The sequence below is a fragment of the Podarcis pityusensis genome, assembly GCF_964106645.2.
Source record: "Podarcis pityusensis genome assembly, chromosome: 7".
NCBI classification, from domain to species: Eukaryota; Metazoa; Chordata; class Lepidosauria; order Squamata; family Lacertidae; genus Podarcis; species Podarcis pityusensis.
This window is the reverse complement of record NC_138031.1, coordinates 2,158,406-2,184,903: the sequence shown is the minus strand read 5'-3', so window position 1 is coordinate 2,184,903 and position 26,498 is coordinate 2,158,406. Positions and strand designations below refer to the sequence as shown.

Genomic DNA, 26,498 nt, shown 5'->3' with positions numbered 1-26,498 from the left:
CGGGGGGGGGGGCCGCCCTCTGATTGGTCAAGCGGGCCCTCAGACCCCGGATCCCCATTGGTCCCAGCGGGTCGGTATATATACCATCAGCATCATGTCAGCCTCCTTGACAGGTGCGTCAGGCCGGCAGCGGGGCAGTTCGCTGAGGGGCTTCCTTAGCGCTCGCTTGCTGGTCTACAGTTTTGGCCCCATTTTTTGGTTTATTTTATTTATTTACCTCATAAAATTCAAGAGACCACTTCATATTATTTTATTTTTAAAGATAAAAATTAACCAAAGTGATGGTGGTGGTTTGTTTGTTTTTTTTAAAAAAAACCTATCTGAGCTCTCGTTTGCCGGCCTAAAATTTTGGCTCCTTTTTTTGCTTTGTTTTATTTATTTACCTCATAAAATTCAAGAGACCACTTGATTTTATTTTATTTTTAAAGATAAAAATTAACCAAAGTGGTGGTGGTGTGTTTTGTTTTTTTAAAAAAACACCTCAAACCTACCTGAGCTCTTGCTTGCCGGTATCAAATTTTGGCTCCTTTTTTTGCTTTGTTTTATTTATTTACCTCATAAAATTCAAGAGACCACTTCATATTATTTTATTTTTAAAGATAAAAATTAACCAAAGTGATGGTGGTGGTTTGTTGTTTTTTTTAAAAAAAAACCTACCTGAGCTCTCGTTTGCCGGCCTAAAATTTTGGCACCTTTTTTTTCTTTCTTTGTTTTATTTATTTACCTCATAAAATTCAAGAGACCACTTGATTTTATTTTATTTTTAAAGATAAATATTAACCAAAGTGGTGGTGGTGTGTTTTGTTTTTTTAAAAAATACCTCAAACCTACCTGAGCTCTTGCTTGCCGGTATCAAATTTTGGCTCCTTTTTTTGGTTTATTTTATTTATTTGCCTCATAAAATTCAAGAGCATAGCTGTCAACTTTTTCCTTTTTTGAAGGGAAATTCCCTGATTCCGAATAGGATTCCTCGCAAGAAAAGGGAAAAGTTGACAGCTAGGTTCAAGAGACCACTTGATTATTATTATTTTTAAAGATAAAAATGAACCAAAGTGGTGGTATTGTTTTTTAAAAAACCTACCTCAAACCTACCTGAGCTCTTGCTTGCCGGTATCAAATTTTGGCTCCTTTTTTTGCTTTGTTTTATTTATTTACCTCATAAAATTCAAGAGACCACTTGATTTTATTTTATTTTTAAAGATAAAAATTAACCAAAGTGGTGGTGGTGTGTTTTGTTTTGTTTTGTTTTTAAAATAAATACCTCGAAACTACCTGAGCTCTCGCTTGCCGGTATCAAATTTTGGCTCCTTTTTTTGCTTTGTTTTATTTCTCTCATAAAATTCAATTTAATTTTTATCTTTTTTATTAAAAAAAGGTTTGGTTTTTTTTAAAAAACAACCACCTTGAAGCAGTTTGCAAAAAAAAGGACAAAACAATAAAGTCAGTTATTTTTCTTTTTACAACGGTGCTTTAAAAACACACGGGAAGTTAAAACAGATTTTTAAAAAGCCCACCCCAGCATTTCTAAGCACCTGGTTAGTTTTGCCCAAATGAAAATGTTTTTAAGTGGGGGCTGAAAGGAAGGCAGCGAAAAGGCACAAAACAACCAAGTTCTCACCTGGATTGCCTGATTTACAGAACTATAATCAAGGTGTGGCAACTATGGCAGCGTTTGAATGATTTCTGTTTAAACAATAAAATGTTTGAAGTAAAATAAGACAAAGGGTTTAGTGAAGAAGACGTTAGGTTTATTATGAACATAACTGAATTATGAAATTTATTTTAGTACAAGTAGTTTTCTAAAGTAAATATACTGGGTAAATACATTGGGCGTGGACAGGAAGTCATGTATAAAGATATGAAATGTAGAATAATAGAATGGAAGATGATATTGTAGTTAACTAGAAAATTATTAGTGTTTTTTCCTTTGATGGCCACTGGTCCCATCACCTGGCAAATAGAAGGGGAAGAAATGGAGGCAGTGAGAGTTTTAATTTCTTGGGTTCCATGATCACTGCAGATGGTGACAGCAGTCCCGAAATTAAAAGACGCCTGCTCCTTGGGAGGAAAGCAATGACAAACCTAGACAGCATCTTAAAAAGCAGAGACATCACCTTGCCAACAAAGGTCCGTATAGTTAAAGCCATGGTTTTCCCAGTAGTGATGTATGGAAGTGAGAGCTGGACCATAAAGAAGGCTGATCGCCAAAGAACTGATGCTTTTGAATTCTGGTGCTGGAGGAGACTCTTGAGAGTCCCATGGACTGCAAGAAGATCAAACCTCTCCATTCTTCAGGAAACCAGCCCTGAGTGCTCACTGGAAGGACAGATCCTGAAGTTGAGGCTCCAAGACTTTAGCCACCTCATGAGAAGAGAAGACTCCCTGGAAAAGACCCTAATGTTGGGAAAGATGGAGGGCACAAGGAGAAGGCGACGGCAGAGGATGAGATGGTGGGACAGTGTTCTCGAAGCTACCAGCATGAGTTTGACCAAACTGCGGGAGGCAGTGGAAGACAGGAGTGCCTGGCGTGCTCTGGTCCAGGGGGTCACGAAGAGTCAGACATGACTAAACGACCAAACAACAACTGTTTCTATCAACTTGTAATGCAAATTCTACGTTATGTTTCTTTTTTAATTTATCAAATAAAGTGGGGGGGGGGGGGAGAGAAGAACTTGGCCCGGTAGCTGATGGGCAACCAGTGCAGACCTCTGTCGTATGCTGGCAAGGCCTCCTGTCAGCAATTGTGCTGCAGCATCCTGCACTAACTGCATCCTCTGGATCAAGCAGAGTGATGCATCTTCATATTCTCGTAAACTCCAGTGCTTCAGTCTGTCAGAGTCTGCCCTGATTACTGTATTATGTATTTTAGATGCAAAAATCCCACTTGCATTCATTTGATGGAAAGGGCTGGGATGGTGATTTGTAATGTTTTTACTGTAAATATTTATATATTTTAATAGATATATTTTAATATACACACATACACATTCATTATTGTTTTATCTAAATGATTAGCTGTCTCTATTTTATCTGTAAGCTGCCTTGAGTCCCTGGGGAAAAGGCATAATAATAACACCACCACCAACAACAACAATTTGAGCTTTTCTCCTAGGTTAGTGTGCACAGGGCACTGATTCATAAGGATTTATTTTAGCTGGGCAGTTGCACAAAGCACAGCAATCTGCTTTCATTTTTAAAATGATTTTCATTTATTTATTTGCTATTTTACTTTTAAAGGTAAAATAGGAACAAAAGGCATACAATTAGGATAAGTACTAGGTACTCAGTAAAAAATAAAAATATGCCCCCTACTCTCACTCGCCAATGTTCTGTCCCACCAGCAAAATCACTGAGTTAATTAACAGGATTTTAAAATGCTATAGAAAAAAAATATTTTATTAATAATAATTTAACTGTTGATGCATCTGGGGAGTACTTCGAAAGAAAGAACACAAGAAATATGATCTTTGATAGGACCCCTAAATAAATAATATTGGATACAGCACCAGCTACGGGAAAGAACTTTCATACATTATAGAAATATGGAAAGACTAATCTAAGGAATAAAATATGAAAGATGTTAAAAATCTCCTTTGTAAAAAAGTCTGAAGCCTTTCTACTGGGTATAATTGATACAGACATTCCTAAAAATATGAGGAAGGTCTTTATGTATGCAACAGTTGCAGCAAAAATTTTAATAGCAAAAAATGGAAAGGAGAAACTACCCCGACTAAACTGGACTGGCAGGCAAAACTATTGGAATATACAGAACTAGCAAGAATGACAGGAAGAATTAGAGACAATACAGAACAAACTTTTATTAGAGAGTGGGACATTCATAGAAAATACCTTGAAGAGCATTGTAAAAATGTGAATCCGCTGGCAGGTTTAGACTGATTCCTGTATGAACATAGAAAACTTTGCAAAAATAAAACTTGGGCAAAGTTTGAAGAGATAATGAAAAGCGGGTTACATAAAAGAAAACCGGGACCCTTGATGGGGTGGCTGGAAGTCACAATGGAAGTTATGTTGTAAGAATTTAATTTATCCTTTGTAAATCGTAGTAATCTTTGGTTCTTTTTGGTTGATATAAATTTTCTTTTTAAAACTAATAAAGCAATAAATATTTTTTTAAAAAATGAAAGGGCCTGTTGCCCTCCAGGTAGTGAGACTCCAGCTCCTATCAGCCCCACCCTGAATGGCCAACAGTTGTAGTCCAACAACATATGGAGGCCTACTGGTTCCTCATTTATGAATTTATAAATTTATAAATAATTCCTGATTTAGCACCTGTGGTGTGCTAGAGACTCAATGCCTTCCTCAGGGGGCTTATCTTCAACAGGATAGGTGGGGCAGAGGTAAATTGAGAGCTGCACTGGATGGGGCTGATGGGAGTTGAGCTGTTTTGCCAAACACCTGGAGGGCACCAGGTTGGCAAAGGCTGCTCCAGAGAGAAGGGAATGGGAACTACATGCTAGAGCTGCTGCTTACAAGTCTGTTTTCATTTCGCCAGGCTAATCTCCAATCCCCCTGAAATATTTTGAAAGCAAAGCTGGCTGCTGAACTTTCCTGATTATTTTCAGCCTCCAAGGAACAGAAGAACCGCCGGCATCAAGGCAATTTCCTCCTCGCACAGCAACTTTCCTCACAATGCTCCTGATTAGTTTTACTGAACCGCCTCTTGTCTGGTTCTTGCGCTTTGGTGGGGGAAGTATTTTTGATTGCTTGGTGTTCCCAAATTCACAGGTGACCTTAACTGGAAAAATTCAATTTCATCAGGTAGCAGACAACCTGACAGTGTAATTGTCTCTATCAGGGAATGACAACTTTAAAATTTTGAGAGTCCATTCTGTTCCCTATGCTTCCATTTCTTGCAAATCTGTGAGAGGCCATGTAGTATAGTGGTTGCAAACCCAAACTAGGACTGGGAAGAACTGGATTCAGATCCTCACTTGCTTGGTGACGTTGTTTGGAACACTATCTCTCAACCTCACAAGGTTGTTGCGGGGGGGGGGGAGACAGACAATATTGAGCTACTTGGGAAAAAGGTGGGACTTAAATAAGAATGAGGCTGGGGAACAAATTTGATTCAGTTTGCATTTTAAAACAAATTACAACATTTGCACTTTCCAGGAAAAATATATGAGAACCAAAGCACAGCCATCCTTCAAAATTCACACTTATCCAAATTTTGTGATGCAGGTCAAATACATAGCATTTTCCAAAATGCATATATTTGTGCAAATTGTACATGACAATATATTAATCAGAATAACATACAAAAATGCATTAAGTTAGGGGAAACTACTTGCCAAAATCGTACATTTGTTACTTCCGAGACAGACGGATGCCAGCAAGTTCAAATGCCAAGCTGCATATAAAAATGTGCTTAACAGGAGAAATTTGCACTAAAACACCGATTAATTTTCATCAGGATTTAAAATTCACATATTTCTGTAGCAATGTGGAGAAGTGAATTTAAAACTGGAAAATGAGAAACTAAGAAAACCAAAAGTGAAAGATCCTTTAATCCCTAAATAAGAATGAATTATGATAAAACTCTTTTAAGTTTCCGTACATTCTCCCTCCTTTTAACTTGAAGCATATGTGGCATCCTTGTGATCATCTTTGCTGCTGTGAAAATAGGCTCTGATCAAGCATTAACCCACTATATTTAGGTTTCTTTTGCATTCCCTGCTGTTTTCTGCTCTGAAGTTTTCCTACTTTCACCTCCACCTGCTTCCAACGTGTAATAAATTTTTCATGCCACAGCTCAAGCTGCTAAAGCAAAATTCAGTTATGTTTTTAGCTGTCAGCAGGTGACAGTCTTGCTTTATTAGCCTTTGCTGTTAATGCTTTCTTGGTTGGCATCAATTTTTCAGCCCATGACCTAGAAATATAAAAAGATGAGGAAGAAATCTCACCTGCCAAAATCTGGCATTTGGGGCTGCTATTAAAGGCACACGGGTCATTAAAAATTAGTCGATTTTGGGAGCTGTCAAAGCCTTTGCCATCTAAGGCTGGCCATTTTTATGCCTGGTTTTGCAGGATACATACAGTACTTGGCTTTTTTATGATTGTAGTTTTGTGTGCTATCGATAATAGTCAGTAGGTGGCAGTGATGGGGCCTCTGCCATGGCTTTGCAACATCATTAAATTGCAAGAAAAAGGTGGGGTGGGGGGAACCAAGTCATCCTTCTTGTAACACACTCTGCTTGGACTGCATGTTTGCCTAATGTCAATGGACTGGGAGTTCCACTGGTCTGAACTGCAAGTTTGCTTTTTGTTGTTGTTGTTGTTTAGTCATTTAGTCGTGTCCGCCTCTTTGTGACCCCCTGGACCAGAGCACGCCAGGCACTCCTGTCTTCCACTGCCTCCCGCAGTTTGGTCAAACTCATGCTGGTAGCTTTGAGAACACTGTCCAACCATCTCGTCCTCTGTCGTCCCCTTCTCCTTCTGCCCTTCATCTTTCCCAACATCAGGGTCTTTTCCAGGGAGTCTTCTCTTCTCATGAGGTGGCCAAACTCTTGGAGCCTCAGCTTCACGATCTGTTCTTCCAGTGAGCACTCAGGGCTGATTTCCCTAAGAATGGATTGGTTTGATCTTCTTGCAGTCCATGGGACTCTCAAGAGTCTCCTCCAGCACCAGAATTCCAAAGCATCCATTCTTCGGCGATCAGCCTTCTTGATGGTCCAGCTCTCACTTCCATACATCACTACTGGGAAAACCATAGCTTGAACTATACGGACCTTTATCGGCAAGGTGATGTCTCTGCTTTTTAGGATGCTGTCTAGGTTTGCCTTTAGTATTCATGTAGGTAAATTATCTGAATGCAGCTACTTTCTATCTCCACTTTCATAATGGGTGAACTGGTTGGAGGCAAGGAGAAGTGTGTGATCATGAGTTAGTGAGAGGAACTGGAGGAGCCTGCAATGATTTGCATTCTATTTGTAAGTGTCCTATGGAACTCAGTGGGACTTACATCTGAGTAGGCATGCTGGGGGGTTGGCCTGAAAGTCTCCTTTGGTGGGATAGAGAGATATATATATATATATATATATATATATATATATATGGTTCTCGTTGGTTCCTCTGCCTTGAAAAGCCAAAAGGAAGACACACGAAAAAGTCAAACATCATTTCCAGCCTTTCTCAGTAAAGACACAGGAGCAGTTTAGGAAAGAAAATGTGGCAACCCAGTTTGCATTATAGAAACGTGAACAGGAGTCTGTAACATGGGTCAGAGGCCCTAAGCTCTGAAGATGAGGCCTTTTATGTGTCCAGCTGTCCTTTGTCAACAATAAATTGTCACTTTTTTTGTGTGTTGAATATATGCTAAATGGTAATTTATGGACCTAATAGGTATCTCAAGCCATTTGCACATAACAAAATATGTATTTTATCAAAATAATTGTTGAACTGAAATACAATTAAGAAGTATTTAATAGTGAAATACAATTAAGAAGTATATTAATAGTGAAATAATTATTAAGCTCTAGCTTAAAATGATTTTTTATTCATAACAAACTTAATAATGCACGCACATTGGCATTTGGCAATAACAGAAGTTCCTTTAGAAGCACAATTTGAAAGACACATAGTCTCTGGAAACTTGCTGTAACAAGAAAACACTGCTTCTGTATGTAGGTTTTTAAAAAATATAGCTTTCTTTATTAATTTAAAATAAATACATTTATGAGAAAACAGATGTACATACAAGTAAACAAACAAACAAACAAATAACAGAAAAATCAAACAAACCCCTACGCTATAAGATACAATATTAATATAATTATCATCATATATATTCCTGATACTGAACACAATTATAAAACTTATAGAGAAGAAATTTAAAACTGACTTCCAATTAATCTCACTGTACTTTCTCTATCCATTGCTTTATACCGCAGTTACATATTTCTTACATAGTTTCTTTTTACCTCCCTACGAACTTTTATTTATACAATATAGGGATCAGTCTAATTCTGCCAAGATGTTTCCTTTTATTCCATAGTTTTCTAAATATTCTTTAAAGATTCCCCAATCCTTATAGACTTTTTGTTTTGATTGGCCTCTGCTGTATGTAGGTTTTATTTATTTTTTATCTTATACGGTGGTACCTCGGGTTACATATGCTTCAGGTTACATACGCTTCAGGTTACAGACTCCACTAACCCAGAAATAGTACCTCGGGTTAAGAACTTTGCTTCAGGATGAGAGCAGAAATCGCTCTCTGACGGCACAGTGATAGCAGGAGGCCCCATTAGCTAAAGTGGTGCTTCAGGTTAAGAACAGTTTCAGGTTAAGAACAGACCTCCGGAACGAATTAAGTACTTAACCCGAGGTACCACTGTACAGTATTTTAGAAATGTACATCCAGGTTTTATTTTATTTGTTATCTTAAATTTTATAAATGTACATCCAGTTTTTCCCCTTTAAGTTTTTTTGGGGGCCCCTAAGAGAATGGGGCCCTAAGCTACAGCTTGTTCAGCTTATACGTAAATCAGGCACCAAACTGGGAGGGGTGGCTAACACCCCAGAGGACAGGATCACACTTCAAAACGACCTTGACAGATTAGAGAACTAGGCAAAAACAAACAACATGAATTTTAACAGGGAGAAATGTAAAATATTGCACTTGGGCAAAAAAAATGAGAGGCACAAATACAAGATGGGTGACACCTGGCTAGAGAGCAGTACATGTGAAAAGGATCTAGGAGTCTTGGTTGACCACAAACTTGACATGAGCCAACAGTGTGACGCGGCAGCTAAAAAAGCCAATGCAATTCTGGGCTGCATCAGTAGGAGTATAGCATCTAGATCAAGGGAAGTAATAGTGCCACTGTATTCTGCTCTGGTCAGACCTCACCTGGAGTACTGTGTCCAGTTCTGGGCACCACAGTTCAAGAAGGACACTGACAAACTGGAACGTGTCCAGAGGAGGGCAACGAAAATGGTCAAAGGCCTGGAAATGATGCCTTATGAGGAACGGCTAAGGGAGCTGGGCATGTTTAGCCTGGAGAAGAGGAGGTTAAGGGGTGATATGATAGCCATGTTCAAATATATAAAAGGATGTCACATAGAGGAGGGAGAAAGCTTGTTTTCTGCTGCTCCAGAGAAGCGGACACGGAGCAATGTATCCAAACTACAAGAAAGAAGATTCCACCTAAACATTAGGAAGAACTTCCTGACAGTGAGAGCTGTTCGACAGTGGAATTTGCTGCCAAGGAGTGTGGTGGCGTCTCCTTCTTTGGAGGTCTTTAAGCAGAGGCTTGACAACCATATGTCAGGAGTGCTCTGACGGTGTTTCCTGCTTGGCAGGGGGTTGGACTCGATGGCCCTTGTGGTCTCTTCCAACTCTAGGATTCTATGATTCTAGGCACTGACATGGGACAGACTGCTGAGCAAGGAAGGGATCCGCCCGCAGGACGGGCTGCTTGGCGGGGGAAAAGCAGTTGCAACGAGAGAAGGCTTAGTCTCGGCGCCAGCCGACGCAGCGAGCGGAACGTTTCTACGCGCCTCCGGAGCGTGGGGGAGGCAGGTCCGTCGCCGCACCGGTCCCCCATTGCACTTCCGGTTAGACTAGGCCTCGGTTGCAGCCCGGGCCCTCTCGCCGTTGTCGTCTGTTATCGAAACCGGGATGCGGCTGCTGCGTGGCGGGCTTCGTTTTCTGCTGAGGCCGGGGATCCGCCGCGGACCCGACCGGCCTGCCTACCAGCAGGGCCAAAGCCCCACGCCCCGCACCCGAGAGTACTTCTATTACATCGACCACCAGGGACAGGTATGGGGTGCGGGGGGGGGGGAGGAGAGGAAGGTTATGGGGCTGCCCCCTAGACGGGTGATGTGGCTTATCACGGCCCAGCAAGCCCGAAAGGACGGCTGGGGCCCGTTGTTTCGTATACATGTAAAAGGATGGCAGTGGAGGGGTATAATAATAATAATAAACTAATAATAATAATAATAATAATAATTAATAATATTAATATTAATAATTAAGGTATACTGGGCCGAGGCCATTTAGGGCTTTAAAGGTCAACACCAACACTTTGAATTGTATAGGAAGAGAGGTCTCCCAGGAATCGCTGTATCTATGTATTTGAGTGTGTATTTATTTATTTGATTGCACTTATTTAATAATAATAATAATAATAATAATAGTAACAATAATAAAGAATTTATTATTATTTCTACCCCGCCCAGCTGGCTGGGTTTCCCCAGCCCAGGGGTCTGCAACCTTTAAGACAAAAAGAGCCACTTGGACCCGTTTCCGAAGAAAAAAAAACTGGGAGCCGCAAAACCGGGAAGGTGATGTCGGGACGGTGCGTGACTAACGCACGCACCGCCCCCATGCGACGTCACAGCCAGTACAGTGCCTGCCACAGTGGGGAGTGTCGGGGCGCACAATGCGCCTCCTCCCCTCGCTAGTATCCGCCCCGGAGCCGCGGCAAAGGTGTAAAAGAGCCACATGCGGCTCCGGAGCCGCGGGTTGCAGACCCCTGCCCCAGCCACTCTGGGCAGCTTCCAACAAAAGATTAAAAATACATTAAAACATCAGTCATTAAAAACTTCCCTAAACAGGGCTGCCTTCAGATGTCTTCTAAATGTCATATACAGTGGTACCTCGGGTTAAGTACTTAATTCGTTCCGGAGGTCTGTTCTTATCCTGAAACTGTTCTTAACCTGAAGCACCACTTTAGCTAATGGGACCTCCTGCTGCTGCCGCACCGCCAGAGCCCGATTTCTGTTCTCATCCTGAAGCAAAGTTCTTAACCCGAGGTACTAATTCTGGGTTAGCGGAGTCTGTAACCTGAAGCGTATGTAACCTGAAGTGTATGTAACCACTGTACCACTGTAGTTTTTTATTTCTTTGACATCTGACGGGAGGGCGTTCCACAGGGCGGGCGCCACCACCGAGAAAGCCCTCTGCCTGGTTCCTTGTAACTTGGCTTCTCGCAGGGAGGGAACCACCAGAAGGCCCTCGGAGCTGGACCTCCATGTCTGGGCTGAACGATGGGGGTGGAGACACTCCTGCAGGTATACTGGGCTATATTTCCCACCTTTATCTCCAAGGAGATATGGGGGGCGTATAAGGTTCTCATTCCCCTCTCCTCATTTAACCCTCTCAGCAGCCCTGTGGGGTAGGCTAGGGTGAGAGGCACTGAGCAGCCCCCAAGGCATGGGCATAGCCAAGGGTGGGACAGGGGCGCATCAATAAAAATACTCAACAAACCGAAAATCCTGGCTACTCCCACGCCCAAGGTCGCATGGAGTGACCTTCATATCACTCTGATCTCCCAGGTCCCAATCCAACACTGTGCTTTTTAACTTGTTCATGAATAATTTGGAGTTAGGGGTGAGCAGTGAGGTGGCCAAGTTTTCTGGTGAATCATTCAGGGTTGTCCTTACAAGAGTTTGTGGAGATGTCCGAAAGGACCTCTCTAGACTTGGGTAAACAGCGGCAAGAAGCCAAGTGCAGTTCAAACAAACATTGAGGCGGGGCGATTCTTAATTTCACATATACACTCATGAGGTCTAAACGGGCAGTGACTGACCAGCAAACAGATCCTGGGGTTGTAGCAGATTGCTCAGTGAAGAAGCCAGCCGTTCGCATGATGAATTCTGCATATAAGTTAAATAAGCAGGGAGACAATATACAGACTTGTCGTACTCCTTTCCCAATTTTGAACCAGTCAGTTGTTCCATATCCCATTCTAACTGTAGCTTCTTGTCCCACATAGAGATTTCTCTATGCCCCTTCTTAGGTTGCCGTTTTAATATGCTTATTGACCTGGGAGTTAAGCCCTGCTGAACTCAAGGCAGCTTACTCCTGAGTAGGAAAACCAGACTGGCGGGAGGCCCTGGTGCATCAAAAGTCAATGCCTGCTCTGCCCTTCGCTCAATTCACCAGGTCATGGTGCCGCGACAGTGCGCCTGCCCAAAGAGAGGGCTCTGAGTGTCCTCTCTGGCATGCGTGGCATAGGTTCGCCACCACTGACCCAGATGAACCAGAAGCCTGTCTCAAATGGAGAAAAGCTCAACTGGAATGACAGAGACCCATGCAAGAGCAAACATAGATCCTCCTTCATTTCAGTAAGGCAGCCTTGGCCAAACTGCTGCCTGCTCCCCAGTGTTTTGGGCTTCATCTCCTGACTCTGATGAGAGTTGGAGTCCAAAACATTTGGAGAGCCCCAGGATGGCGAAGACTGCCTTGAAGCTTGCAAACTAGGGCTTTGTAGTGTTTTGTGCCTCGTTGGCCAGATGAATGTGTCTCCTGCCCAGCCGTCCTTAAGGACACCCCAAAATCCACCTCCTCATGTGCAGGCTGACTTCCTGTATATATGCTTGCAGAAGAGGCAGAGAACATCCAGAGTTGCAGGGCTGGTCCTGTAACCACCTTCCTATGAGCCTGGGCAGCGCGCAGGGATGGAGGAAGGCAGCCATTTGTGGCTGAATGGTGTGAAAAAAGGCTCTTTAAAATGTTTGCCTTAGTGAGGAGAGGGCATTTGGACTCTGCTTCTGATACCAAAATGGCTTGGGCTGGCAATGCTAGCCTTTTCCTGTTCTCATGGGTAAGTAGTTTAATCACACAGTCTATTCTTCGCCAAGGACTAATATTAATTTATGCTTCCTTGTTGCTTTAGCTCCTAAGGACCCAATGTAGCCAATCCCTTCCATGGTGAGGGGTAGGGCTGGGCGATATATTGATATATCATCCAAAACTGGTTTGAAGTTCTGCCCGGACACTGAGGTCTAGCGCCGAGGGCCTTTTGGCGGTTCCCTCACTGCGAGAAGCCAAGTTACAGGGAACCAGGCAGAGGGCCTTCTTGGTGGTGGCGCCCGCTCTGTGGAATGCCCTCCCACCAGATGTCAAAGAGAAAAACAATTACCAGACTTTTAGAAGACATCTGAAGGCAGCCCTGTTTAGGGAAGCTTTTAATGTTTGATGCATTACTGTATTTTAATATTTTGTTGGAAGCTGCCCAGAGTGGCTGGGGAAACCCAGCCAGATGGACGGGGTATAAATAAATTATTATTATTATTATTATTATTATTATTATTATTATTGAAGTCCATATTGTGATAATGCTTTCAAAATATTTGACCTGGCAATATGTCGCAAATCATGATGTGTGTGTGTGCCAAGCAAAAATCACGATGCAGGGAAAACCGCGCAGCCAGCCTCTGCCTCTACATAGCTTCATCCTTATTTCACACCTTGTGATATATCAGTATATCATCATGTTTAGCTGATGGAATTATCACAGTGAAGCAAACCAGATATCGCCCAGCCCTACTGTTCATATCTCAGTCCGAGCTCCTGCCAACCTAGCAGTTCGAAAGCACGTCAAAGTGCAAGTAGATAAATAGGTACCGTTCCGGCGGGAAGGTAAACGGCATTTCCGTGCGCTGCTCTGGTTCGTCAGAAGCGGCTTAGTCATGCTGGCCACATGACCCGGAAGCTGTACACCGAAGAAGAAGAAGAAGAAGAAGAAGAAGAAGAAGAAGAAGAAGAGGAAGAAGAAGAGTTTGGATTTGCTATACCGCTTTATCACTACCCTAAGGAGTCTCAAAGCAGCTAACAACCTCCTTTTCCCTTCCTCCCCTACAACAAACACTCTGTGAGGTGACTGGGGCTGAGAGACTTCAGAGAAGTGTGACTGGCCCAAGGTCACCCAGCAGCTGCAGGTGGAGGAGCAGGGAATCGAACCCGGTTCACCAGATTACGAGTCCACCACTCTTAACCACTACACCACACTGGCGAGATGAGCACCGCAACCCCAGAGTCGGTCACGACTGGACCTAATGGTCAGGGGTCCCTTTACTTTTTACTGTTCACATCTGCATAGCTCCATCCTTATTTCAGGCATCGTGATGCATCTTGATGTTCCGCTGATGAAATTCCGCAATGTTGAAAGCCAGATATCGCCCAGCTGTAGTGCAGGGTTCTCCTTTTCATGGCAGCCCAATGTTGATGGCCACCTCTAGCGCAGATCTCTGCCGGTTGAGTGGTAGATGCATGGTGTGCCTGGAAAGTGCCGCTTGGCATCGCGCCAAGCCTTGGGGCTGTTTGGGCCTCTTTTTAATCCATTAGCGTTAACTGCCGATTCACGTAGTCGCCTCCACTGCATTAATGGTGTATCGAATTAGTGCTGAATGAATCATTATGGGGGAGATTAGGAGTTGTAATTAGTGTTAAAAGAGGAGTTCGTGGCCGCCCTGTTGCTCTGGACTGATCTGGAAATTAGCAGTCCTCAAGAATGTGGGAGCTCTGAGTTGCAAACAGCTCCATTGTTGGCATTCGCCAGGCAGTGAATAGCCCTTTAGGAAGCTGCTTGACCCTTAACCTTTGCTCAGTGTCTGTCTATCCAGAGCCCAATATTACCGTGCTTTAGATAATATGGTGGAAGCCAAATTAAGGGGCAGGGGTGGTGTTGGCTGAGCTATTTTGAAGCCCTTTGTCTCTTTGAGGCATCCAGTGACCCAGTTCTCTCATAATGCTAAGCCATGGTTTGTCTTAATTGGGGTTTGTTCAGCTGTTTATCAGCTCCATCTGGTATGCAGGATGAGACCCTTCCTGCCCGCAGACTGTCTCGCCAGAGTGGTGCATGCTCTAGTTATCTCCCGCTTGGACTACTGCAATGCGCTCTATGTGGGGCTATCTTTGAAGGTGACCCGGAAACTACAACCAATCCAGAATGCGGCAGCTAGACTGGTGACTGGGAGCAGCAACCGAAACCATGTAACACCGGTCTTGAAAGACCTACACTGGCTCCCAGTACATTTCCGAGCACAATTCAAAGTGTTGGTCCTGACCTTTAAAGCCTTAAACGGCCTCGGTCCAGTATACCTGAAGGAGCGTCTCCATCTCCATCATTCCGCCCGGACACTGAGGTCCAGCTCCGAGGGCATTCTGGCGGTTCCCTCGCTGCGAGAAGCTAAGTTACAGGGAAGCAGGCAGAAGGCCTTCTTGGTAGTGGCACCTGCCCTGTTGAATGCCCTCCCACCAGATGTCAAAGAGAAAAATAACTACCAAACTTTTACAAGACATCTGAAGGCAGCCCTGTTTAGGGAAGCTTTTAATGTTTAATAAGTTACTGTATTTTAGTGTTCTGTTGGAAGCCGCCCAGAGTGGCTGGGGAAACCCAGCCAGATGGGCGGGGTATAAATAAAAAATTATTATTATTATTAAATTACAAGTTGACAATGAAGCAGAGGGAGAAGAGAAGGTGGTGCTGGGCAAACTGTGAGCTGTGTGGGCCTGGGTCTCTTGATGGTACCAGTGTGTGGCTCCTAACTAATGCTATTTTTCTAGAAAAAGAGGTGCCAGAACTCGCCATGAACACCTCCCTGGTTCTCTTATACAGTGGTACCTTGGTTGTCGAACTTAATCCGTTCTGTCTGACTCCCAGAACCGTTCGGATACCAAAGCACAGTGTGCTGGTTCCGGGGGCTAACCGTGAGGTGAGGTCCGAGTCCAGTCCGAGGTCGAGGGTGCAGTATGGAGGCAGTCCGTAAAAGTTGAAGTTGGGTCCAAGGCAGGGAGTCAGGTGAGGTCAGGAGCTCCGGCAGAACAGCAGGTCAGGGTGCAGGCAGGAACAGGCTACCACCAACGTTGCTCCCACAACTTGGGACTAGGGCTGGCCGGCTTTTATCTGCCTCGAGGCATAGGGCGGCCCTGGTCCACAGGTGACTCGCCTCTCCTGGCCTGGAGGCGAGCACTCCTTCTGCAGGAACTTAGTTCCCTCTGCCTCTCTGCCCTGAGCCTCTGCAGCTCAGGAGAGGCTGGAGGGTTACCGGACGCAGAGGCAACCTCAGGTTCCCCTGACGGTGCTGAGAGTGGAGCACCTGCAGGCAATGGGTCCTCCATCACCTCAGGAGCCAGAGCAGATTCAGCTGGTGCCTGCACCTGAGGATCCAGCACAGGTGAGGACCCTTCAGGCTCATGCCCCAGCCCCAGCTCAGCTGGTTCTGGAGGCGGGGAATCCTGTGCAGGCTGGGATTCCTCAGGTTCAGCCTCTGAGTCCGAATCCCAGGCCATCACACACAGCTTCTGATTGGCTACAGAAGCTTCCTGCACTCAATCGGAAGCCGCGTTGGACGTTCGGCTTCCAAAAAACATTCGCTAACTGGAACACTTACTTCCAGGTTTGCGGCATTCGGGAGCCGATTTATTCGGGAGCCAAGCCGTTCGACAAGCAAGGTACCACTGTCATGGCGATGTCACCCATCTGATAGGTGCAGGAACTGAGTTCCAGCAAGTTCCGGCTGAAAAAAAGCCCTGCCCATAACAATCCCACCCCAAATGTGTTTTGAGTTAGGTGGCAATACTTTCCTACTAAACGTGCTGAGAGCTGTCGTCTCAGAACCAGTTCCTGCCACTAAGTTGTGCAGGATGCGTTGCGTAGATCTGTACAGATCTTGCCATGCTGCCTGTTTCAGAAGAAGCCCACATCTGCTGCAACCTTCTTCAGTCCAGTTTTGGACAGCTCAGTGATGGCCAGACATGGCTCAGGTTGCAAGTGAGGTCCAAGGTGAAGCCAACTGAGAAGGTTGCTGGACTCAGCATATATCATCAACTTAGCTGTGCAACCCAGGCTGAGAGTCTTTGGTTCCTCCTTGAGCAGTGGAGCTCTCTGGTCCTTCAGCTACACCCATACAGCCCTCCCCACCCTGCCTGCCTTGAATAGTTGTGTTTCACTAGACTGTGGATGGGTTGTCTGCTCATCATCCTGTTTCTTTCTCCTCCTTCTCCCAATCCCTCCTCCGGCAACCCTGCGCAGCTTTTCCTGGACGATGCCAAAGTCAAGAACTTCATCACGTGTTTCAAAGGTAATGTCCACCTGCTCTGTCCCGGTCTGCACGGCTCCTCCATGCATGAAGGCGCACATCCCTCCTTGAGCCAGCTGAGTAGAGTCAGTGGGCACAGTCATGGGAGCAGAAACAAATGGCAAATGGCGGTCTTGACTCTTCCTATGGGACCACCTCTCCTGGTATGCCCCGCAGAGGACCTTAAGGTCCGCAAATAACAACACTTTGGAGGTCCCGAGCCTCAAGGTGGTTAGATTGGTCTCAACTAGGGCCAGGGTCTTTTCAGCACTGGCCCCGACTTGGTGGAACGCTCTGTCACAAGAGACCAGGGCCCTGCGGGACTTGACATCTTTCCGCAGGGCCTGAAAGACGGAGCTGTTCCGCCTGGCCCTTGGTTTGGACTCGGTCTGACCCTTATGTTTCCCTCCCCTCATGGTCTTGATTTATTAGCTATTTTAAAATGAGGCTGCATTTTAAATTGCATTTTAACCTGTATTTTAAATTGGTTTTTTTTCTCTCCCTCTCTTTTCCCCCTATTATGTTTTTACTGTGATTTTATTTTATTGGTGTTGGCCGGGGAGGGCGGGGTATAAATATTATTATTATTATTATTATTATTATTATTATTATTATTCCAAGTCATCATTTACAGTGGTGGCTGCCTGGTGCCGATTAGGGACTGGTGAGGCAGAAGACAGGGAGCCCCACAGGAGGTGGAACCAGAGACACGCAGAGCCAACTGCCTCTAGTTTTGCCCCAATCCTCCTCCTCCCTGATGAATATTATAGGGAGCAACACTGAGATTGAGGAGGGGGTGGAGGAAACTGACACGCAGGACACACACACCCCGGACTGGTTGTAAGAAAGAATGGATTCCCTCGGAAGGTGGGGGGCTCTCCTTCGTTGGAGTTTTTTAAACAGAGGTTGGATGGGATTCTGTGGTTCCGGCATTGGGGGCTGGACTAGATGACCCTCAGTCCCTTCCAGCTCTACAGTTCTTTGATTTTAAGAAGGCAGGCAGCTGTGAGGCTGAGATTGGTGGGGCAGCGCCCCATTCATCCAAACAGAGCAGCCTTCATTGGTTGTTAACGTTGCTCTAGCACATTCATGTTGCTCTAGCACACCGACTGACGGTGCCTGGCAGAATCTAGACTGCCAGCAGGTTCTTTCCAGTCCCCCCAACACCTCCCTTGACCTCTCAGCCCTTAGGCATATCTTTGTTGAGTGCCAACAAGGCTGAGGAGCTGTCAGTTCCTCCAGGACTGTGTCTAAGCACCTTTTAAAGGTGGCGCCGTGGGTTAAACCACAGAGCCTAGGGCTTGCCGATCAGAAGGTCGGCGGTTTGAATCCCTGCAACGGGGTGAGCTCCTGCTGCTCGGTCCCTGCTCCTGCCAACCTAGCAGTTCGAAAGCACGTCCAAGTGCAAGTAGATAAATAGGTACCACTCCAGCGGGAAGGTAAACGGCGTTTCCGTGCGCTGCTCTGGTTCTCCAGAAGCGGCTTAGTCCTGCTGGCCACATGACCCGGAAGCTGTACACCAGCTCCATCGGCCAATAAAGCGAGATGAACGCCCCAACCCCAGAGTAGCCCGTGACTGGACCTAATGGTCAGGGGTCCCTTTACCTTTAAGTTGGTTTTAACTACGCATTGCTTGAAGAGTGTCGTGGGCTGGCCTGAGGCTCAGCTTCCGTTTGACAGCAAATTGCAAGGAGGGAGCGGTTGTGTGAGTTGAAGAACACTTTTGCCTGTGACTTTTGTTCCTGGGGCGGGGGACTTTTTCACGCAGGTTATGCAAGCTCTGGCAGGTGCTCCTGAGCAGATGGTCCCCGCCCCCCGTCCCCCCCGAATAGTCAACGGTTGTGTAAGTGAGATCTCCTGGTGAGAATTAGAGGATCCTCTGCTAAGCCATTGCATGATCCTGAAAATCCCCGCTTGGAGACTTTTTATCTTCTCCGGAGCTGCACTCATCCTCTCCAGTGTTCCTGCATTAAGACCTGGCGGCGTAATCTTTAATCGGTATTAAAATCCCAGGCCGGCGCGCCACCAGGCCTTGCGAGGCCGAGGCAGTGAAGTGATGCTCCACCCCTGGGGGCAAACGAGGCTGGTGAGATCACTCCACATCTAGGGTCGGGTTTGAGGGAGAGCACGCTGGTTGCAGGATGCCCTCCTGCCAGCCCCATTCTTTCCCCTGTCCTCAGAGCCGAGCGCCAGATGTTCCTCCGCCAAACCTCACAATATGCCTTGACCTCCCCATTTCCTCATGCCGGCTTTTGCTAATCCGGAACCCTCCCATAATCGTTCGCGGTAGTCAACATTTGCTGTAGCAAATCTCCAGCTAAATGAGGCCTTTGGGGACAATAAGGTCCAGTGATGTTTCCCCCCATCAGCTGGCAAATAGGATCTAGTCTTGCAACTGCATCTGCCCCCCATTTTCCCCGCACATTCTTCTCCCAGGGGCTAAGATGCATTGCGCACTGCTTGAGCGCATCCGTCAGCAGCCTGGTGCAATCCCACCAGTGCCATGAGTATCCGCGTTGCATGCAAAAAGTCCCGGGTTCAAACGCCGTCATCTCCAGGTAGAGCTGGGAGGGCTGCTGCCAGTCAGTGTTGACAGCATTGGGCTATAATAAATAATAATAATAATAATAATAGCTTCCCCAGCCACTCTGGGCGGCTTCCAGCAAAACACTAAAATACAATAACCTATTAAACATTAAAATTTTCCCTAAACTGGGCTGCCTTCAGATGTCTTCTAAAAGTCAGGTAGTTGTTTATCTCCTTGACATCTGGTGGGAGGGCATTCCACAGGGCAGGTGCAACCACCGAGAAGGCCCTCTCCCTGGTTCCCTGTAACTTGGCTTCTTGCAGGGAGGGAACCACCAGAAGGCCCTCGGAGCTGGATCTCAGTGTCCGGGAAGATCGATGGGGGTGGAAATGCTCCTACAGGTCTACTGGGCCGAGGCTGTTTAGGGCTTTAAAGGTCAGCACCAACACTTTGAATTGTGCTCGGAAACGTACTGGGAGCCCATGTAGGTCTCTCAAGGTGGGGTTATATGATCTCCGCGGCCACTCCCAGTCACCAGTCTAGCTGCCGCATTCTGGATTAGTTGTAGATCTAGGTGGGCTAGATATGCCGGTGTAACGTTTGGTATAAGGCAGCTTTCTGTGTTCCTTTCCTTCCATCCCTTGGTTAGTCACATCCTACATCAGTCACAGAGGAAAAGAACCTTATCAGATGGAAGACCTACGGTAATTGGATAAGCGTATGATAGAATTTATTTGTGTGGGGTTTTTTTAATTAATACTTCCACTCAAACCTTTTTATTTTTTATTTTGACAAAGTAATAATCATAAATAAATAAGAATAAAAATGTGTACCCCACCACCATTCCATTGTAGCTATCCAACGCCCCAAAATTTCAACACCTCTTGCGATGGGTTGACCCCTTTCCATTTTAACAGTACAAATTCTACAAACACCTTCCATATCTCCTCAAAATCATTTCTTCTGCGTTTTCCCCGTCTTACCTTAATGGCACATGTTAACTTATCATTAATAGCTATATCCCACACCCCTTTATACCATTCTTCCATTTTATATTCTGCCTGCCCCTTCCACTTCCTAGCTGCCATAATTCGTGCAGCTGTCAATAAATTTGTGAGCGAGTCCTTCATAGCCTCCGAACCTTCCACCCTATCCTAAATTGATAATACACTCAAATCTTCTTCCTTTACAAAAAAAGAAATGGCATAGAAATCAATGGGGTGGCAAGGAAAGTGTTTTTGCTTTGAGAAATGGCCAGTCATTTCCTAATGTGGGTGACTTGGGTGCCAGGAAGTATCTTCTGGGTGGCCCTGGGGGGCATAAACTTATGCCAGGATCTAGTTACAGGTAGGTAGCCGTGTTGGTCTGCCGTAGTCGAAACAAAATAAAAAAATTCCTTCCAGTAGCACCTTAGAGACCAGCTAAGTTTGTTACTGGTATGAGCTTTCGTGTGCATGCATGAAGTCTGAAGAAGTGTGCATGCACACAAAAGCTCATACCAATAAACTTAGTTGGTCTCTAAGGTGCTACTGGAAGGAATTTTTTAATTATGCCAGGATCGACCTTCCTTGGGAGAACCTCGGGGTTCAATTTATATCAAAAGCTTTGAAGGATTGGTAGAAATGTGTGAGAAAGTGGCGGTATATTGTTGTTTAGTCGTGTCCGACTCTTCGTGACCCCACGGACCAGAGCACACCAGGCACTCCTGTCTTCCACTGCCTCCCGCAGTTTGGTCAAACTCATGCTGGTAGCTTCGAGAACACTGTCCCACCATCTCGTCCTCTGTCGTCCCCTTCTCCTTGTGCCCTCCATCTTTCCCAACATCAGGGTCTTTTCCAGGGAGTCTTCTCTTCTCATGAGGTGGCCAAAGTATTGGAGCCTCAGCTTCAGGATCTGTCCTTCCAGTGAGCACTCAGGGCTGATTTCCTTCAGAATGGAGAGGTTTGATCTTCTTGCAGTCCATGGGACTCTCAAGAGTCTCCTCCAGCACCAGAATTCAAAAGCATCCATTCTTCGGCGATCAGCCTTCTTTATGGTCCAGCTCTCACTTCCATATATCACTACTGGGATATAGCTAGAACTATACAGTGGTACCTCGGGTTAAGTACTTAATTCATTCCAGAGGTCCGTTCTTAATCTGAAACTGTTCTTAACCTGAAGCACCACTTTAGCTAATGGGGCCTCCTGCTGCCGCCGCGCTGCCGGAGCACGATTTCTGTTCTCATCCTGAAGCAAAGTTCTTAACCTGAGGTACTAATTCTGGGTTAGTGGAGTCTGTAACCTGAAGGATATGTAACCTGAAGCGTATGTAACCCGAGGTACCACTGTACGGACCTTTGTTGGCAAGATGATGTCTCTGCTTTCTGCTTTTTAAGATGCTGGAGGTATATACAAACCTACATTTAAAACTGAACCAGGAATTGCAATAGTTATTGCTGAATGAGCCCACATTCCCCCCCTGCCTTCCTCTTGTCTTTGGGTGGGCTGTCCAATTCCCACCCCCCACCACACCCCCGGTTTCATCTTCCAATGCACCAGTTGTAACCGTGAGCAGTCAAGAGTTCATTTTTTAAAAAGGGGAGGAGAAAGAGAATGAAAGTGCTTGCAAGCTGGTGTGCCCCCTACTCCTGCGGTTTGCCTCCTGCCTGGGGGTCAGATGCAGGTCAGAGGCAGAGCAACCCCCCCCCCCAAGATGATCTGCACTGCAGAGGGATGCTGTCACTGCGCCATGTCTCCACTTCCGCAGGAGCATCGTCAGCAGCGCTCACTTGCCTCCTGCTGTACATCGTTCCTCTTCAAAAGTGACATGTCCCAGGACAGCAGTGGCCCAGTGGGGGGAGGAGTGGAGCTAAAACGCTTTTCAAGAGCCCCCAGTTCAGATTTGCCATTCCTATGTTCTCTCTCCTCCAGCCACTGCTTAAAGTCTCAATCCTCACCTTCCTCGTCTCATTAAAAATCATAGCTAAGTGGGATTCAGGGCTGTGCTTCCAGCTAGCACACAGTCGCCTGGGTTTAAGACCCCTCCGATTTGAAGATCCGGGGGCAGGAATCTCCTTTCCCGCTTGCGAAACATCCCTGCCAAATCCACGTGGGATTTTGCACCGTCACATAACGTGATGAGCTTGGGATCGGGCTTGTGCGAGCCGCATCCTTCCTTTTCCCCACCGCTTCCAGTAGCTCTCAGCAAAACAAACAAAACACGCACGGCGTGTGCCTGTTTGCATTTTAATTTCCTTCCGCCAATTACGCGGCTGCACCTGCGCTATTAATAACTCAGATTTACGACTCTTCCCACCTGCCTGTGTTCTGCGGCTCACGCTTGTAAATGCCGCTGGGTCCGCTGCCTCCGGGTCGCAGTTGTTTGGGCTGAATGCCAAAGAGAAGCAGAACATCCAAATGGCTTGCCAAGGAAGCGCGCAGCGAAGAAACGGCCTTCTGAGCTCAAAATAAACGAAGCCGATGGCCAAGGTGTTTGGCTTACGTGCTGGTTTTGATTAAGTCGCGTTCTGCTTGCGTTCCTTGGGCAAGAGCTGGCGCTTGAGGGTTGCTCCACACGTGCGTCTGTGCTGGCCCCGGGGGTAACCCGAGAAACACGGTCCAGGTCCGGTCCAGAATCCAAAGGTTCCGCTAGGAGTCAGTCCAACAGGGTCAAGGCAGGACACGAGGCAGGAAACCAGGCAAGGACAGGTACAGGATCTGGCATACAGCAATGTTGCTCCCGCAACATTGGGGCAAAGTCCGACAGCCTTTTATTTTTGTCGGGGTAGCGGCCGGTCCTGATCCCCCAGCAACTCACCTCCCTGTTTCGCCCAAAGGTGAGCACTCCTCCTGTGAGTCCTCAGGTCTCTCCTTCTCTCAGACCTCAGTCTCTGCAGCTCGGGAGACGTCGGTGGGTTACTAGACCCAGGGGCTGCCTCAGCCTCCCCTGACTCAACTGGTAATGGAGCAGCTGGAAGTGATGGCCCAGCTGAAGTCAACGAGGTCATCCCAGCATCTGGAGCCAGGGCAGGCTCAGGCCCCTGACTCGGCCCAGCTGGTGTTGTTGCAGGGGAACCTGTGCAGACTGGGACTCTTCAGGATCAGGCCCCAGACTTGGTCCGGATGCTGCCTGAGGCAAAGGATCCGGTGTAGACTGAGACTCCTCCGGTTCCGAGTCCCAGTCTGAGTCCCAGGTCATCACAGCACCTGCCTGGCTATAGGGCACGGATTGTGTCTTCTAGCCTCAGCCAACCTGGTGCCCTTCCAATGATTTGCACTGCAATGCCCAACAGCCCCAGGCAGCGCAGGGCTGGTGGGATTCTAGCCCAAAACATCTGAATGGCACATAGTTGCGAGAGGCTGGCCTAGACCTTTCTGGCATAGTTTTCCCGAGTTCCTAAAGTCCTTAAATGAGCGCGACTCTCTGTCTTCCAAACACAAACCACACACAAGATAATGATGATGATTTATCATTTATGTGCCACCCATCTAATTGAGTTGCCCAGCCACTTTGGGCGGCTTCCAGCAAATTATAAAACCACCATAAAACATCACACATTAAAAACTTCCCTATACAGGGCTGCCTTCAGATGCCTTCTAAAAGTCAGATAGTTGTTTATTTCCTTGACATGCTAAGACATCTCTTTAGGAAGGGGGTGCCTTCAGTCTCTCAGATCCCTAAAGGCAAAACACACAAAATGTAATCGGAGAACAGATGGGTTTGTAAATGAAGGGATCCTGCAAAATGGTTGTGTTAGTTCTGTTCCGTCTAGGGCTGTTTGCTGCTTGGCGGATCGGTTCGAAGGAGCCAAACAGAGCATGGTTCAGATTGCCTTCTTCTGAGCTGCAGGTTGGCCTTGCCTGATGCTCTCTTCCTCAAGGAAATCAGAGCTGGGAGCACAACAGAGGATACTTCATTTTGTCTGTTTCGAGGGATGTTTGACCCCGGCCAGGACCAGCCCATGCATTAGGCAAAGGGAAGCCATTTGCTTCGGGTGGTGGATCGACCTCCTCTAGGGCTGGATGAGCCATTAAGCACGTGCTCTGGGCATCAAGGGAAGGGCAGGCACCGCGGAAATTTTCCACTGCCCGATTTTTAACTGAGCATTCATTTTCTCAGCTGAAGTATATTAAAAATCCCAACAGAGCAACTCTGCAACAAGGCAGGCTGGATGCCTTATCCTTACTAAGCGTAGAAGCAGATACGTTATGTAAGATTAGTTTTGAGGATCTGATCAAAGACCTTAGAAACAAGTGTGTAAGTGTGTGTGTGTGTGTGTGTGTGTGTGTAAAATATAAAGTGGAAGTATACAAAAATAGAAGGGTACTCATCTCGCTTTACTGGCCGAGGGAGCCTGCGTACAGCTTCCGGGTCATGTGGCCAGCATGACTGAGCTGCTTCTGGCGAACCAGAGCAGCGCACGGAAACGCTGTTTATCTTCCCGCCGGAGTGGTACCTATTTATCTACTTGCAGTGGTGTGCTTTCGAACTGCTAGGTTGGCAGGAGTAGGGACCGAGCAACGGGGTGTTGCGGGGATTCGAACTGCTGACCTTCTGATTGGCAAGTCCTAGGCTCTGTGGTTTAACCCACAGCGCCACCCGTGTGTGATGGTAGGAGATTGGAAACGCATCGACTCTTGCTTTCTCTCCTGCAGACAAGCAGTTCCTGGTCTTCTTCTTCAAGCAGCTCAAACTGAACCAGAGCGGGCGCTACGAAGCCGCCTTCCCCTACCTCTCGCCCTGCGGCCGCGAGCAGAACTTTGTCCGATGCGACGACCGGCCGATCGTCTTCACCCACCTCCTGCAGGGAGCGTCGGGCGAGGAGCTGTTGTCTTACTGCGGCGGAGCAGACAAACTGGCCGTGCCCTTCCAACCTGAGAAGCTGTTGATGCTGCCAGAGAATGGGCGCCTGTACCACCCGGGGCCAGAGAAAGCTGGTGGCGTTGGGCTGGTGAAATCGGCCTTGGCGTTTGAGCTGAGCCCTTGCTTTGACTATGAGCAAGGACCCAGCCAGGCGCCGACACATTTCCGTTGGCGCGACCGGCGCCACGCCCTCACGAACGAGCTGCTTCCGTTTATCCGAAAGGACGAGGGAACCTAGAACCGGCGCTTGGAATTGTTGGGTTTGCCAGCCTGTGAACTGCATAGCCTTCTGGTTATGTGGGATGGTGTCCGTAGCTGGAAATTGTGGCGAGGAGTGGACAGTTCCCATCATCCCATGTGCCTTGTTGATCCAGGAAGCCAATCTGATGAAGCATGGGAGATGGGACAGTTTGAGCCATGGCTAGCCGCCATTTTGAGAAGGGTTCTGGACAGAGTCTCTTGGAATAAAATTATTCTGTCTCTTATCCTCTAGGCCTGGTATATATTTCATTTGTTCCACTGTCGAATGACTCTTACTGTCAGTAAATTATTCCTGATGTTTAGTTGTGATTGCCTTCCTTTTTAAAAAATAAATATATATATTTTTATTAAACGATTTTAATAAAACAAATTATCAATCAAAATAACCAATTACATTCCCCCCTTTTTTATTCCCCCTTCCCTCCCTCTCCCACCCGCTAAAGACTTCCCTCAGCTCCCCTCTCTGATTTGTTTGCACATATTATTCTCTACATGTTAAAAATGGTACTGAAGGATTGGGTTTCTGTGTAGTAAGTTTAAAAACTGACTCAACCCCCCCCCCCTTTTGTTCTTTCAAAAGAGAGCACTTTTAAATGCGTAAAAATTGAACTGTTGAGCAAAACCATAATAAGGACACAACTGCATAAACAGTTCTGTCCTTTATCAGGACAGGCAAGGCATGGTCTTGGCTCACCAGGGAACAACGAAAACACGTCAGAACTTTATCTTATGTGCCGACCACAAAATACGCACAAGACCAATGTCCGGAAAAAACGCCAAAAGCGTGTTCCCGGAGATTATGATGTCCCCCCCAGATAAGAGTAGGAAGAGGAAGATCCTTTTATAGTCAGAAGTACAGGAAGGAAGATCCTTTTATGGTTGAGAGTACCAGAGCAGGAACATATGTGATGTCAACCTGCGTATACAAGTTGACGTGGCTGGGGAAGGGGGAGAGGATGCCTGAAACCTGTCATTTCTTTGGACTTGCTGTGGACTTGATCACGCAAGTGCCTTCTGCTACCCGGAGAGCAGAATAAACTC

At 46.4% G+C, this 26,498-nt stretch overlaps 1 protein-coding gene and 2 long non-coding RNA genes across 5 annotated transcripts in view; all 3 read left to right on the top strand.

Moving 5' to 3' along the window:
- Nucleotides 1-8,325, top strand: part of LOC308480979 — a 171,657-nt gene extending 163,332 nt beyond the window's left edge. The window contains exon 3 of the long non-coding RNA XR_013988381.1: nt 8,158-8,325. This is a non-coding gene — a long non-coding RNA (uncharacterized lncRNA). The remainder of the gene's footprint in view (nt 1-8,157) is intronic.
- Nucleotides 327-4,847, top strand: LOC308480944. Its single transcript, XR_013988333.1, has 2 exons — nt 327-1,651; nt 4,514-4,847. It is a non-coding gene; the product is annotated as an uncharacterized lncRNA (long non-coding RNA).
- A 1,047-nt stretch (nt 8,326-9,372) lies between the features above and the next one.
- LOC308480881 (UPF0598 protein C8orf82) lies at nt 9,373-25,681 on the top strand. Of its 3 annotated transcripts, none has more exons than XM_081012836.1 (3): nt 9,564-9,781; nt 16,782-16,830; nt 24,989-25,681. In XM_081012836.1, the coding sequence occupies exons 1-3, from the start codon at nt 9,641-9,643 to the stop codon at nt 25,432-25,434; spliced, it is 636 nt and encodes a 211-aa protein (XP_080868962.1). In that variant the 5' UTR covers nt 9,564-9,640; the 3' UTR covers nt 25,435-25,681. The 3 variants fall into 3 exon arrangements, with proteins under 3 accessions (XP_080868961.1, XP_080868962.1, XP_080868963.1); XM_081012837.1 differs by lacking the exon at nt 9,564-9,781 and adding an exon at nt 9,827-9,904; XM_081012835.1 differs by lacking the exon at nt 16,782-16,830 and having other exon boundaries at nt 9,373-9,781.
- The last annotated feature ends 817 nt before the right edge of the window (nt 25,682-26,498 follow it).

Coding starts and splice junctions, on each gene's coding strand:
- LOC308480881 (XM_081012835.1), top strand. CDS start 9,388: ATGGGACAGACTGCTGAGCAAGGAAGGGATCCGCCCGCAGGACGGGCT. Junction 9,782..24,988: donor ACATCGACCACCAGGGACAG/GTATGGGGTGCG, acceptor TCTCTCCTGCAG/ACAAGCAGTTCCTGGTCTTC.